Source organism: Cryptomeria japonica, chromosome 1, assembly GCF_030272615.1.
Source record: "Cryptomeria japonica chromosome 1, Sugi_1.0, whole genome shotgun sequence".
Classification (NCBI taxonomy): domain Eukaryota; kingdom Viridiplantae; phylum Streptophyta; class Pinopsida; order Cupressales; family Cupressaceae; genus Cryptomeria; species Cryptomeria japonica.
In genome coordinates this window covers 26923113-26940223 of record NC_081405.1, presented here as the reverse complement: position 1 = coordinate 26940223, position 17111 = coordinate 26923113, and the positions used below count along the sequence as shown (strand labels likewise).

Here is a 17111-nt window from a genome sequence, read left to right as displayed (position 1 = left end):
CATTACCTAGGTAGGTTATAGGGTAGTTGGGTTTCTCACCCCCTTTTGCCTTTATGTGCCACCATTCATAACTCCTTTTTTGTCTTCATGTAAGGACGTTATGCCACATGTTTTTGCATTTACCAAGTAGGTAAAACCTCCCACTGTTTATAGGGAGTAGATTGCACCTCTTGGATGTATATGCCCTTATTTTGCTATATATTTAGCACTCTCCTCTGACCTTCACTAGTTCAGTAGTTAAGTGATAGCTCAGAGAGTGTAATGAGAGTATTCTCTAATTTCTCTTGCAATGTCCCTATTTTCTCGCATTTCAGATTTACTCTTCATTCTACTATTTTGATCTTCGATCATTTGTCGAGTGGAATTGCATGTGATTTACGACCGAATCAGATCCTAGTTCGATTCTCGCTTCTCAAAGAAACTAACAGCCATAACAAAACGCATATACCCAAAGCCACAAACCATTTACTATGTGTAACTCTCCAAATGGATTCAAAGCTCAAGACCAGCAACAAGCAGAACAAAAATCCATAAAACCATGCATCTTCATCTTAATAAGTCCTCAAAATTTCTATATTTGAGACTAACTCGTATGAAAAGATGATACAAAAATAAAATATGCATTTAATAATTAAGCGGACAATACCTCTCAAATCATTCACCTGCCAAGTAGACAAATAGTGGGATACAAGATAGGCATGTGCACACAACACCAAGAATTCAAAGCTTACAATAAATGACAATCTTCTCTTCAGGTCCATAATAGATTCACACCCATAACCCAGTGTAGGGCTCCTTAATCTTTCTACTGAAATCCTCATCAAAGAGTAAACATCTCAACACATGATCTCCATAAATAAGAGATCTCTTAGTCTCAACCAAGTCTCTCATCCAACAATCAATCCATGCCAACTTCAAATGCAACCCTACAAAATCATTAAGCTCCAACCAAATGACTAATAATCAAAACCAAAGAGATTCAACAAAACCACTATCAAAGTTCTAACTATAAAATCAGAAACATATCATGACATCATGATCTATCATCTCAAAAGAAAATCATATGCTCCAAAGAACATATCATGATCTCAAGAGAACCTTTAGCATGCCAAAAACTCTAATCTAGAATCAAGAGTGCATCATGACATGATAACAACCATAATCTAAACACAAGAGCACATGTCAAAAAGTCATAAACAACACCACAACCAAAGATTCAAGAGTTCAACATGACAAACCAAGATGTCACCATTTACAATCACATGATGATAACCATCCATCACCAAATCATGAATCCACATCACTACAAAACTCCCATTGAACCATGTGTTGACATGTTTTTTTGACAATGTCGAACACAGAATAAAGTTACCAACGGTCACCTTACCCTCTCTTGTTCAAGATTAGTTTGTATGCTAAGATTGCATAAAGTTCAAACGGTTAATTCCAAGGTTCCTCCAGTGCGTGGACACGACTCAGTTATTTGATGGGTTTGTTGTTAACCCAAGGGGCCTTATGTGTGTTCAATTGAAGAAGATGATAAACTCAAGCAAGCTCGAGGATTTCTATATGGCTGATTTGCAATGAAAGCCCTAGTTTTGGACTTTTGATTTTCGAATTATGCAGAAAATAAATGAGAGTAGGGTAGAGAGAACTATTCTAAAGCTAATTTAATCCTAAGAACAAGAAACGGGATCACTCATGCAAAATCAAACCACGCTTCGCTTCGCCAGCAGAGAACACCTACGCGAAGGCGGTGCAATCTTCAAAGGGTGTGTAGAGGTTTTTCAGATCACCAATATGGACCATCGGATCGAACAATCTTCACTGATGATCGAAGTTAAGCGAACACACATAACAAAAGGCTCAGGCTAACTTTGCACGGTATACAACAATCAACTGCACACCAAAACTATGAGCTCGGATTCTGCAACAAGTACTCCTATCAAATCTGGTTCTTCTAACAACATGTAAGCAAATCTAATCTAACTGAAGAGAGCAAGACCATGCAGATTGCTAAAATAGAACAAGAATACACCATCAAAATCGAACAATGTATTAAGTTGGCTACTTCAACAATCCTAATGCAACAATCTTAGATAATAATCCCTCCTCTCTTACAAATGAGCGGGGTCACCCCTTTATATAGGCCTCAGGCCATGCAAACCCTAATTAAGGTCTCACCCTAGAAGATTCTCCATTCAAGATGCAACAAGGTGGGAATCAACAATAAATACCCCGTAAAGCCCATATACAATTATTCCATGAGCCCAAAATAGCGCCCACTAGTGCATTAAATGCACCCCACTATATTGATCATGCCCAAAATATAATAAACATCTCCATGCAAGGAATAAATGCCCATCATTCTTCATGCGATGGCAACATGCACGATGAATCTGTCATAGAATCATAAATAAGGCGATTGCATGCAAGAAGATTCCCCATGCGATGGTGACATGCATTGACCGGACCACCACTTAGTCAAAATACCCCCAGCAGTAAATTCGCTACCACTATTCAACTAAAAGATTCTCGTCCAAGAATGGACGACCATTATCCCGTTCATTTATGGCGTATGCAATGAATTTGTTGACGACTGCTTCCAGCTCTCCGATGGAGACACTTGGCACATTTTCAATGTCGAATTCCATCAAGGCAATTTCTTCCTCGCTCTTGGAAAAGAAGCTCTCCCACTCCATCATGATTTCCTGTGTCTTCTTCACTATACTGGAAAATGAAGAAACATTTGCAAAATGTTCCTTAGGGAATAAACCTACGAAGAAGAACTCGTGCAACTGAGATTTCAGGGAGTTCACTGTTATTCCACCGTCATTGAGTTTCCTTACAAACAATGCCTCAATTGCACTGATAATTTCCTCCTACACCCCTCTGATGGAATCCTTCAAAGTTAAGGACTCTGCTGAATTTATCGAAGGTGTTCTTTCCTGAGCAAACGACGTAGAACCATCAGGGAAAGTCATAAGCTTCATTCTCTTGAATTACTTCCCCATCAATCAGAATTTGCCTTGGAATCTTTGTCAGAGCCCTGAGCCGCGGAATGGTTAAGTCTTGGTATACGTGCACATCCTCCCACAATCCTTTCGCTGTCTCCAATCTGCTCAGGAGGGCCACAAACTTTAAATGAAGCTGAGCCAAGTCCTCGATGAATTTTCCCGCTTCAGTGTAACCATCCTCTATCCATTCCCTGGAATTTTGTGCCATTGCTCTAATAACTTCCACATCATCAACAACTTCCTTGGGAAGGGAGGAAGGAGGAGTGAATGAAGGACCTGCCTCCCTGAGGGGCCTTTTGAAACTTCTGATGTACTCGCATAGGGTTCTATTTTCTTCCCTCGGCCTCTTACATTTTGCCTTTGATTTCAGCATCTTTTCCTTCACGGCTAAGGAAGATTCTTCAAAGTCTCCCATTACTTGACCTATGGAAGCATGGCCAAGATCAATCTGTCTAATAACATAATTTTCCTGCCTGATTTCGTTCCTGTCTTTATCTACTACAAGTTCAGCAATGTGCAGGGTCTGGGATCCAGACTCTTCCCTTACAACCTTAGAGAATTTCCGGGGAGCCTTCCTTTCTACTGGCTGATCCATCTTTTTCAACAATTCTTCTAACTCCCGGGCTGGATCAGTTTCTTTTTTTGGTTCCTTTCTCAGCCTTCCTATCAACCAATCTGGAGTGGGGATGGAGTGACTGTGAACCTCTACGTGCTCCTGCTCCCGTGACTCTTCTTCCATTTCGCCAAGGATAACTTCCACGAAGCTATCCTGACTTCTTGGCTGATTGTGTCCTTGTGAAACGTTAATGCTGAGTATATCTGGTGTCGGAATGTTCTCTAGAGGTGGACCTGCTGGATGTGAAAACATCTCTACTTCCTGTACACTCAACGAACTCGTCGGTGAATGCTCCCTCTCTATCGTTGCTCTCTTTTGTGGAGGTTCTTCCTGCTGGACTTCTTGTTGAACCTCCTCTGGAACTTCCTGTTGAATATCCTTCTTCCTTGTTGTCCTTGGTCTCTTTGGGGCATTTTTCCCTTTATCAATACGGACTTCCCCTCCTGCCTAGGCTTGTGAAGAGCCTTCGGTCGCCTCACTGTGCGAATCTAGACTTCCCAATAGCTAATATGTCAAATGAACATTTCCTTCCGCCAACTTCCTTATCTGCAGGTCAATCCAGTGCCGAGTGAATTTCAGCACTAGTCTAGCCAGGACATTCAAATCATCAATTTCGGGTTCTGACCAATCTGGCAATTGAATGGGCTGATCTTTTACTTTCTCAAATTTAGGTTGCACCAAATCTGAATCCTCCTTCACCTGATCTGGCACCTGGTAAATTTCACTTAACCTGATGGTGTCAAGGGGCAATCTGGAAGGCATTTTCTTTCGGACCTCAAGGTCATCCTCGGCACCTGCCCAATAATCTTCTAAGTGAAACTTGTGTATGAATTTGACGCCAGCAACCTTCCTGATTTGGCGGTAAGGATCATACTGGGCCCTAGATGTATAAAATGGCAGGCGATAGAATGCCAATTCCCTTGCTGCACTCTCAACGGCCTCCAAGCTTGGACATATTTCCATGAAGTCGCCTAGGACAACTGGGAATTCAATTGATTGCTTCTTCTTCTTTAATTGATCATAGGTTGTTAACTGTCTCATCAGCTCCAGCAATATGAGCTTGTCTAATGGATACCTTGGCAACTTGTATGACTGGAATGAGAATCCTTGCGTCCTGATTTAGGTGAATTTAGGAAATTGCAAGAATGTAGCTCGATTCTTCTGGACCGAGCACTTGCTTGCAGCGACACCCTTACATGCAACTTCTTTTGCATAAGCCGTGTCAAGTACATAGTGAAGGTGTCATTCGCCAACCTATAAGAACTAACATTGTGAAGATGCAGCTAGGGATAACACTCATGTATTTTCAGTTGTGCTGGTCCGCAACCCATGATTCCACTTGCTAGCAAACCATCAAATCCTCCCCTTCGCGCAAGCATATAGATCAGGTAGGAGCTCAGGAAGAAGGACAGGGACCTTTTTTCTTTTAAGTTTTTCAACTATTCGTGCAAGTAATGACTGATCAATCTGGCCCAATCAACTAGCCCATTTGCATTCATGATCTCACCTATGTAAAAGAACATCCAGGTTTCAAATTTCATAGAATGTGAACACCCCATTACTCTACTCAGCATCTTTATCAAGTCCACATATTCCTGCTTGAACTCAAAGATAGTGAGAGTCTTTGGCATCTTCGAGGCATGCATCCTGGGCTTCAGCAACCATTGTTTATTAATCAAATCAGCACACCTGGCAGGACCTGCTTCATACACTGCCTTAGCTCTGCTGCCGGTCCTATATGTCATGGAATAGTGCGAAGGAATTTTGAAAGCCTCACCAATTGACTCTGGAGTCAATGCTGCCATCAACTTGCCATTTGACGTTGAAATTGTCTTTCGCTCCAAATTCTAATGTTTTGCACACTCCAGAATCAAGTCTGGACATTGGATAGCAGGAGGAAAATCAGTTGCCGCAACAATTCCACTCTTGACAATTTTGACAGCTGTTGGTGATGAACTATGCCCTGCTGTCCCGAACATTCTGATCTTGAATGCAGCCAGATTGAATGTAACCAAATTTGTATCGCTGATTTCCTCCCATCTAGATTTCATCCGAGAACGAGGAAGGAAACCTTTCATCTCTACCTTGATCAATGCCTTCCTGGAGAGGGTAGTTGCCTGCCTTGATTCCTCCATCCTGAAAAGCAACTTGGAAATGATGAAAACAAAGACTAAGTATGACCACCCTTCACTTCTCCAATTCTTCTTTCCTGAATCCTACACGTGAGAAATGAAATGCCTCTCCATGCTTTTATAGAAACCTTCAAATTGTCTTGCTAAGTTAGGAGGCGTCAAATTAGCAATTGAATTTATGATGCATCATACTTTCCCAATCACTACGCCATGCAAAAGAAACTTCCCTTGTGAGTGAGTTCGAATTTAGAAGTTTCATTAAATGCACTAAGCCATGCATCATACTTGGAAGATTCTCTTCGCCAACTCATTAACTTCCACTCTTTCAAATTTCGGAGGGAAATTGAAAGATTTTTCAAGATTTGCTTGATTTCATTCTAACTCGTTGCCTTTTGCTTCTGAAGGAATTTTCACACCCTTTTCAAAATCCCCTATTTTTTAAGGATCCCCCTAAAATTTAGGAGCCAAGTTCATTGGATAGAGAAATTCACCACGATTCTAAATCTTTAAAATTTTCCACATTCTGATAAGATTCGATGTCTAAAAATAGAAAATTCAAAAATTTGCCCGAGGGAATTTTTTACTTTTGATTCCTCCTTGACCCTTTGACTTTCATGCCTTAGACAAATTTTCAATCTTCAAGCTTAAGTATGGAATTCACCATGTCTTGGAATTTGATCATTTTTCATGCCTCCAAGCACCCCTCAATTTGGCACTTTCCATTAGTCTAAGGCGCTATTTTGCACTGCAAGAGGAATTTTATCAAATTGTGAATCGGATTCCTTGCTTCTTCCGGACTTGGATGGATCTTGAGCCTCTTTCGGATCAGGCCACCATATAAGAATTTGGGATGATTTTCCAAAGTAAGGCAAATTTCCCGAGCTTTCCATTTCAAGAATGGGCTTCCAGCACTCTTCCATTTTCTAGCTCTCTTTGTCTGCTTTCTGACTTTCCGGAATTAGAAGTAGTTACAAATGCATGATCTTTGTCACCTTGCTCGAATGATCCTATCGGAGCAAACTTTCCAAATATAGAAACCTTTAAAGTGTCAGCTTTAGATCCCTAGACAAGACACAAGAATGACTTGCTATAAATAGAAACTTGCTAAAAATAGTAAGTTTGATTTTTGGCAAAATGACGACATTCCGGGACTTGGTAAAATCCCTAAAAAATAGGAACTTTCTAAAAATAGAAAGTTTCTCTGTTTTGGCTCAAATTTTACTGGGAGGTTCCTTGAAGGGTCCTGATTCCAATCATATGTTTGGTTTCTTCAAAACCCTAACAGAAACCCCTAAAATCTAGGACAAAAGGCAAAAACCCTAAAAAGACAAAACAGGCCCGAGACTTCACCAAACTCGCTCAAACGAAAAGCAGATTAAGTCCAAATCACCCTCAAACACCTGCAAAGTGGAGAGACTAACTCGACTGCCACCAAAAACCACAAAAAACCAAGACCAAAAGACCAAGAGGGCCTACAAGTTAGGGGGTCCCTATCTAGGATGGGGTGATGGGTGATTAGGTCACAACACCATGTAACCAAGCTCTTCAAGCATCATGATAACCATCTTCTAACAATGAACCCAAGATGTCAAAGAACTCACGGTAGATGAAACAGAATCCAAGAGCCCATCCATAACACTAACAAACACCATAGAAGACCATCCATCTTCTAATTAAAGATTATCCATGGCTCACTACACACTACAACTTTGAACAAAAATTTTGAAACAAAGAAGATACAGCATATTATGTAGCTACAAAAAGCTTCCGCTAAAGTGATGCTAAGTTATACATGGCATCATGACCGATATCATTGCAAAAACTCTACTGAAGTAACCAAGTTGTGACGTGACAGTTTCACCTAAGTAACCGGGTTCGCCTAATTTGGTCAATGCACCCGAGCCAGGTTTGCTTGGGTTCCGATTCGCCCAGGGGTTCATCTGGGTTCGCTATGGGTATGTAACCAGGGGTTTGGGTTCGCCAGGTACAAACCCGGGCATATCCAAAGGCATTGAGCACCAAAACATAACAAAAATAGACATTTTTGACCTTTTTTTGCATCCAAAAACTCTTAAATGTCCCTAAAAGCACCCCTTCTATCGTTGGGTTTTCCTCACACATTGATCAATGATTATGTAGCATACTATTAAATGTTTTTCTTCTGCCATTTTGCATTGTTCCATCTTCCAATTCAATTATGAACTATCAATTGGCATTTGGCATAGATCAATAATAAAATCATAATATCAAATGTACTCAGTTTTATAATTTGTATATTTCTTTAAATTTTTATATATAATACGTATATATATATATATATATATATATATATATATATATACATATATATATATATATACATGTACGGACGATCCCGACCCACAAACCGAGTTCACATGCCCGAATCTGAGCCCGAACCTGAACCGATAACTTAGGTTTTCACACATTGCCCCATTGCAAATGGTGACCCCCACTTTTGCTTGGTAGTGTGGTTGTTTTAGCTTAGTCGTCTAGCTTGGCAATAGTTTGAGTCTTTAACCTGTTGATTATGAAAGGATACAATGCCTTTTTCATAAGGATATGATAGATGAGATTCAAGGTAGTCGTTGGGTGATGCTTCACAGTGTGACCTTAAAGTCGGGTCAAGGTAAGTCTTAGGTGTGAAGAGTAGTCAAGCAAGCAAGTAGACTTCCTCAGGCTAGAGCGTAGAGGCAAGGAACGATCAAGAAGTGATGATCCATCAACTAAGATGAAGTGCTTGATGAAGATCGATCAAGGTCTAGGTGATGTTGAAAGTAAAGAAAACACCAAGTCAACCCTATGATTGAATCAAATAAAACTTGGTGAAAGCATTGAAATGATCAACTTAGGCAAGCAATGAAGTGGTCAACTCAAAGCACAAGTCATGATTTTCCTTCACTCACTCAAATCCATGACCTAGGTGGCATTTTTCTTTCACTTACTCAAATCCACGACCTAGGTAGTAGCATTATTCCTTCACTTGCTACAATCCCCGACCTAGGTCATGAAATCTTTCATTTGCACACCAATACAATTCGAATTGCAAACAAATAAAGCAGAGAAAACTCAGACTTTAGGAGCAGATCTGATGGCATTCTACATCAGCGAATTTACATTTCTTCATCAGCATTTAGGTGAATTTGGAGCCTGGTCTACTGTGAATTTGTTATATGCCTCTTTGTTTTCAGGATTCTTACATCAGACAAGTTTTCCCAGCATTCAGGAACAGGCTCAAGCAAATTAGGTGCAGACCAGCCACAGTAAGAGAAATCTGCAAGCAAAGGTACACATTCAGAAAAGATAGAAGTTAGAACCAATCTCAGAACTAAACAAAATCAGTGAGTTGAAGTGACTGGAATGAGATTATTAAGAAGAAATAAGTCTTTCCTACCCAGATCTAAGTAGATTTCATCAACAACAGAGCAATAATCAGATCTGGAACATCATTTCAAAAGTTCTAACTGTGTATTTCCAAAGGTTTTGATGCGTGGATTAAGAGAAAGACATCACAACTCCAAGACAAGAATGATAATCAAGACACCACTGAAACTCTAGATAGCAAATTTCGTGCATCAAGAATCAAGGAAAAGTAACAATCAGACCTCATTTTGGCGAATTTCTCCACCTAGGGCATTCTGATTTGAGCATAATTTGATCAGATTACAAGTCAACCAACATCAGTTCCAGCTTTGAGATTAATGACCAGATTTGAAAAGATTTTAGAAAGTATAAATTTTGTGTGATATTGTTTCCATTTCTGGTGTTTTGATAAAAATTATGTCCTTTTTAAGTCTAATGCAGGGAGTGTGTGCAAGGAATTGTGAGGAAGAAGACATTGAGGGAGCAAGTTGAAGATGAAAGACTTCACCATCAATGATGCAAGATCAAGCTATCCAAGAAATTAAACGGAGGAACTCAACATCAGCAAGCTCTAAGCAAAGACAATGCTCACATTTCAGCAAGAATCCAAGAGAGGCAGACCTAGATTGTAAGATGCGAACCTGACTGAGGATGAGGTGCAATCAGCAAGTACACTAATTTAGAACTGAGTAAATCAAGGGGTACGACTAAGGAAAAGGGGATGGTGAAAAGGACTTGAAGATGAAACTCATCAAGATGTAGAGCTTCACAATCAAGGCATAAATGATGATCAAGGCTAGAAAGTGTGAAGGAGAGACTCTACATGCAAATACACCACATACACATGGACATACTTCCTCACATCAGGGCAAGCTATCCAAGCACGTCATGAACAAAGGGAGGATCCAGCATAGATATCACGGTGTCTACATCAAAATCATGAGAGAAGACTTCACAATAGGAGAGATCAAGCAAGGCAAGGAAGCGGATTCCTCCACATGATGAACACTCACCAACGTTGCAAAGGAAGAATGCAAGGATTCATCATCGCAAGATCAAAATCAACATCATGAAATAGTAAACACTTGTGATGAGTTACAAAGAGTAAGCTGAGGTGGTGTTTAGTCATCACCAACCCAATCACATCATTCCAAGTCAAGGCATCCAGATTCAGTGCACTTAACTCATCCAATGAGGAGGATAACTACCACATGTGGAGGCACAAAGTTTGATGTACCTAACCTCATCATTCATTGGTCAACATTCAAAGGACATGTGTCCAAAAATGTAATTTAATCATTGGTCAAGCATTAAATGTTATGTAATGGGTGTAACAAACCCTAATTAGGGTTTCTATCTTTCAATATTGGCCATTGATTTGGATTTGATCTGGGCCATTCATTTGTAAAGGGAGCTCTATAAAAGGCTTGTGCTCCTCATTTGTAAAGGTTAATAGATATTAATTAGCAGCCAGATAATTAGAAATGGATGTTGCCAAGACTTTGTGGCAAGAAGCATATTATTTTCATTGAAGATAAGGTGAATTTCATATGTTGATTCAACAATTTGCATGGTCTCTACTTCTCATTTGCTTTAATGTTGATAGGATGGATGGAAGTTATTGTGGATGATTAATGGTGAAATTTGCATGTTCATACTACTTGTGTTTTGTTGATTGCTAAATACTTTGCGTGGTCAACTAAACTCTTTATATAAGCTCAACTTCAATTGCATCGCATTGATGGTGTCTATGTTGTTGGTGGTGATTTGAACATCATACAATTACCTTAGAAGATCGCACTAGCTTTGTAGAGTTGTTCTTTGCATGGCAAAAAAAAGTCTAGTAGAATTTCACTAAGTTATACATAGTCTCTTACATTCTAGGAATAGATTAGTCTCTCTAAACCCTTCCTCCTTTTATCCTTTTTCTTATTCAAGTTCGAGATAGAAAAGCATCACAAAATTACAATATTAGATGATCTAAGTTCCAACAACATTCAAGTACAAACATAAGTCCCCCTTGTGATTCCAGCAATATCACATCAAACCATAGAGCTTATCCACGCATCAAGACCTGATATTTGGAAGCTTGGAGTCACCTCGTATGATCACGAAGTTTAGCATTTGAGGAGATTTTGTTCAAGAGAAGATAAGATACCTTGGTATTTTATTCTATGTTGTAGGTGTCATAAAAAACACATCATCAAGTAGATGCACTATAAATTACTACTATAGATTCATATGAACAACTATATCAAGTACTCCCAAAATATCCTCTTGTCGCTGCAATCAACATACCGATATAATGACGGTCAACAAAGAACAAGCCTCTCAAACAAAATCCACATCAAAAAAATTTACAAAATCTACAGATATGCAACATCTCAAAAGAGAAATATAGTCAACGGTCCAATGTCAAAATACTAAAAATAGATTCAATTCCACATCAGTATCAGGCAACACAGAGATAATTTGACATAATATGTGGATTTCCAATACAAAAAACAGCAAAATCAACGATAAACCTAATTTGCCAAACAAACCCACATATGAGCAAGCAACCATAGATCAATAAGAATCTTCTAGCAACCATGCAAACCTGTAACTATCTTCATCTAGAACACCCTGAATACAATCTTATCACAGATCTACACGCCAAAAATTTTAGTTTAATGAGTAAAACCTGCAAAACTATCTCTGTAAATTTGAAGTCCACTTAAATATCTAGTTATTCACATCAAACATCTCATCTAAACAATGGAATAAGCACAAATCTACAAAACCCACAACTGAAAACAAGAGAAAACTGCAACCGAATAGGAAAACCAAGTTGTCCAGGAGCCTATAACATATGAAACATATCAACTCCACAACTTGCAAAAAGGTCAATGGCTTATCTTGCAAAGGTTTCAAGTAACCAAGGATTAAAACCATGAAGCCAACATAAACACTCCATTTTGTAGTCCAAATAGCTACTAGTGTTTCTTCATGTGACCACGATGTCAAAAGTACCCATCCAACATAAACACCTTCTAACTACATATGACTACACTAAAAAGGGAACAAAACCACCAAACAAAAGGATACACACATATTGTCAAACAAGTACTCCAAGTTGCCAAAACATAACCAACTCCATGAAGATCCACAATCATGATCTTCCAATGCCCAACATAGATCACATTGGCAATATCCATGGCTTCCAATCTCATATATTTGCAAAACAAAGTTAACTCACCAAACATTCATTGCACCTCCACAAACCTCCAACAAACTTTAAATCCTTTTTAACAAATTCCAACAAACTTGCCAAACTAAGAAATCAAAAAACAAAGGAACACCCAAAACCAATTAACCTTTAGCTTTGATACCAAATGTTGAGAGAGATATAGGCTCTACTACCAAATGTTGGAGAATTCAATCTCTATCCAAAAAATCAAGATATGACTTCAATGGATGAGATACAAGGCTCGGAATATTACAATATGAAAATTTGAAACTTATATGCAAATCTAAAATACCATGCTTAGATCCTCCTCCTTTATGAAGCTAAAAATCAGTCTTCCTATCATGCTTATTAACTCTACCTTATGTAAACTTATATCAGCAATAAATAAAACATAACATCATCATAAGATAGCAAAATAGAGGCACAAATCAGCAACATAAGAGCATCACAATACACAAGATTTACAAGCAGGAAAAAACTCCACCAGGAAAAAAGGCCAAGTATTCATTATCCTCAAAAAAATCCTCTTTGCTTCAAGCATGGCAGCACCTGTGTACCTATAAACAATCTCTAACATGTCATTGTTTGTGTAGAGTAACTCTACATTCAATTGTTCCTCCTTAATTCTACATCAAGGGAGTTGTTTATATAGACATGCCAAGAGCTCTAAAGCACCAAACAAGGAGTCCAAAGAAGACTCCTCATTCCAAATGTATCCACCCCTTGGATTTCCTCCTTGGAATACGAGAGGACACCTTTTAGCTCCAATTATGTATATATGCAAATGAGAAGGAAAATCTCCACAATCTACATTTGTTTGATTGAGTGTAAGATAAATGCATGCAAATCACTGGATTGTCATTGCAAATCAAGCAATTTGAAATTTTGAACGAACTTTTCAAAATTTCAGCTTCATTTAGTTAGTTAAAGTTGATAACTTAAGTTTACTTTATTTTTATTTTAGAATTCACATATTAACTTTTGTAATAGCCTTCCTCAAAATCCAGATAAAAAAATCCATACCAAAGACATCTACCCCCATATCCCACTTCCAAATCATTGAGAAACACTTTATTACAAGAGATAATTACACATGGCACCAATGAAACAACCCGTTCGTGCTTTCCAATGTTCCACAATGTATAGGTTTTTACCTCTTGGCTCATAAGATGATTGCTGACCTGACCCCTAATTTTAATCACAGCTTACCCTTCGGTCTTGAGGTTTTTCTCCACTGCTCCACCTTCTTAGGATTGGCTTGGTGGCTCGGGGGTCACCTGCTCGACCCTCCGTCCTCCTTGTTGTTTTGGTTGCCTCTGTTGTTTTTGTTTTTCATTGGTCACCATTTGGTGTCCCCGCTGGTGGCAGCCCCCTTTGTTTGTACTCTTCAGTCCCATTGACCCATTTGTGGTCACTTGTTGGACATCAATAAATTTATCTTACCCTATCTTATCTTTACATCAGACATGATTTTTTAAAACTAATCCTACTTATGTGTTATCTATCACCATTTATTCATGATAGATAATACCAAGTTTATATATATATAAGAGAGAGAGAGAGAGAGAGAGAGAGAGAGAGAGCATAATCATGACATGCTCCAACAGATGACTTTAAGTTTAAAATGAAACTCAGGAAATTGCACCAGCAAATTATTCAAGCAAATTGCAAAAAAGCAATGTAAATCGAGGTATGGTTCTAAAAAAACTGAGGTCTATCCTAAATCTTTTAATGTTATAGGAGTCAGAGTTTCAATTTCTGACCATAAGAAAATTGCAACATTTCAAAATTATGGACTATATTTCATTCTTGGCATTTGACTACACAGTAATATAGCAAATATTTGTACTTCCCGAATTTAACATTATCCCTTCAATAGTAACTTAAGCATTGGCAAATCATGTTGAATAACATGAAGATCTGGAATTAATGACATAATAAAAATATTTGAGAAACATAACCTAATGGCTATGTAAGAATAATCATTCAACTACAACATGCTTCAAGCAATCATTTTCCCAAACTATCTGAGGCCTCTATTTGCAAAATACTCAAGATGATTTTCCTGCACTTTCTTACATGTATTAAAAGAAAAATTATCTGTGGAGAACTATTCCAAAGCCCACAACAAAATCTGATAGCTGTTAACAACAAGAAAAGTTTTACAAGTATAATTACCAGCTCATTGGACATGTTGCACAAACCTGTAACACCAATAAAAATACAGTCTTAGTAATCTTTGTAAGTAGTTCTGAATTTGCAACTAATAATAGTTACAGCGAGCAACAATTCTAACATGATAAAATATCAATGTAACTAAGATTATGGGAAAAAAATCATCCTAACCCACCAATGAGATAATCTTCAATGTCAATGCCAAATTCCTCTGAGTTCACTGCAACAAAACTCATAATGGTCAAAAAAATCTAAATGCAACACAAGCAGCAAAAAAGTTAAGCATGCTACAAGTTCAATGAATAAACCTATATTCTCGATCAAATAAATCTAAATGCAACACATGCATAAATTTTTACAAAAGTGACTAAAAGCTCAAAAGGAATCGGATGAGTGAGTTAATAGTTGTCAATAACCAAAATCAGGTGCTAAAAGCACAAGATGTAACACACCCTTTGCTTAAAAACCAAGTATAGCATAACTGGAAGAACTTTTAAAACAATGGAACCTTTCCTTTTGACTTTTCAACTGACATATACAATATTTGGAAGGACATAATGATAATTTGTATATATAGCTTTGTATGTCATTTACTGCAACTCATTCATAATTTTGACATCCATAAAACTCAAACTAAGGAAAATTCAGCAACCCAAAATTATGACCCATACTTGTTACTCAGCTAATTTGTCAATTTTTGAGTTCCTCCTGAGCTTGAAAATTCCAAAAAGTATCACAAGCAAATGGACTTTCATAGGAACATGTAAAGTATATATATTGGATGAAATGACCTTTCTCACCGCTTGTCTTCTTTGGCTAACACCAACAAAGGTCTCTACAGCCTGAAAGCACTCGAGCATTACAGCATAAAATTGCTCCATATCCCTCTCAACTCTCACAATCAGATCTTCACCAGCTCACTTAGCTAGGAGGTACATACTTCAATTCCACTCAGCACCTAGCACTTGTTAGCGTATTTATAATTTAGGGATTATAATTCATAGTTGGTTTCAATTGTTTCCTTTGTTCTCTCAAGACCTTTGCTAAGTCAATGCCCTAAATTGTCTTCTTGAAACATGAAAATCTTTCCAGTCGTATACCCTATGATTTGGGTCATAACTGCTTAATGAGACACTTGCGAAACTCACCGCTGTCACCTGGAATTAACCCTTCTTTCAAATCCGTCTTGCAAGCTCAACTCAAGCTCTTCTGTTACAAACTACATTAAACTCAAATCTTGCAGAAATGAAGTATAATTATCATGACTACGAGCAAATTTCAGCATAGAAAATGACTTGCCCAATGACTCAGTATTCGATATCAACTTAAACGAGTTCTGGAATAAAATGAAAGACTATAAAAGAAGTCCTAGCACTCAAAGGGTACTTGAGAGCAGCCTAGCCCATGCGACTAATTTCCCTACATCAGTCTATGCCTACACTGTCATGTGCCGATTCAAGACTTAAAAGACAATAAGAGTCTATGCATAGCAGACCTAGGAAATTTTCACGTTAGCAAGGAATGAACCGCTGTCTAAGAAAACATACCACAGATCGAATGAAGGCAATTGATTAACACCGCCCAAGGAGAGGTTACAATGATCAACAATTAGTTAATAAACTAATAATATTAGTTAATAGAGAGAAGGCATGATTTGGCAATTGATTGCAATGATGTTGAGACACTACTTCTCACATCATGCCCCATTGTTGCGTACTTAAGGATGATCATAAGCCCTTCCCAAGGTATGGAAGTTGTTTTTATAATCTGATTTCTTTTTATTCGCAGGACTCAAGGAGCCTTTGATAACTAAGGAAGAGGGGGCATCGACCCGGCCCACTACACAAGGTAAGGACGCATAAGCCTAAGCCGTATTCAGATACATCGCCAAGGATTATATCAGGGATATCGAGATCTAATCAGGCACAGCTATCCAATTGAGTCCTAGCCTCTCATATCTTCTTCCCATGATCATATAGACTCATTCTGAAACAACAATTGCTTGTTATCTATCGCACATATTCAAGACAATAATCATAGCAGATTTCATGGTCTCAAATAATAATTCAATATTCAGATCAGAGACGTGGTATCATTATTACTATCATTATTTTTATCAATATATATATGCAATCAACAATCAAAATCATCATTAAGATTGTTTCCTTAAGTAAACCGAATGGAGGATGATTCTTGGTGAAGGCGCCAAATACACAGCAGATCATCTGACTTACATTTTGTGGCTTCAACAAAGGGGAAGATCAGATCGTTTGCAGATTCATCTATTGTTTGTTATCAGTCCAGAACGGGAGACTGCGTGTGAACATACTGTTATCACAAAAGCTTGCACCCTTGCTGAGCTATCAACTCAGCAACCTTGTGAAACATGGAAACAACCCCGAAGTGTAGGACCTTGCGCAAGGGGTTGAATCTCCGGAGAAGGCCGGCTTCCTTCTCTATCTAGGTGCAGGTGTTGAACCAACTCAACACTTCAAAACTTACTACTAAACCTATCCTAACAACTTGCAGAGGAAAGAGAGAATTGCTTAAAATGAAAGGAG

General features: G+C 38.3%; 1 protein-coding gene across 1 annotated transcript in view; it reads right to left on the bottom strand.

Moving 5' to 3' along the window:
- Positions 1-17111, bottom strand: part of LOC131875040 (uncharacterized) — a 140090-nt gene that overhangs the window by 85382 nt on the left and 37597 nt on the right. Inside the window, exons 4-5 of the mRNA XM_059219051.1 lie at positions 14726-14770; positions 14554-14579 (exon numbers count right to left, since the gene is read on the bottom strand). Of these exons, the coding sequence (XP_059075034.1) occupies positions 14554-14579; positions 14726-14770 (71 nt within the window). The remainder of the gene's footprint in view (positions 1-14553; positions 14580-14725; positions 14771-17111) is intronic.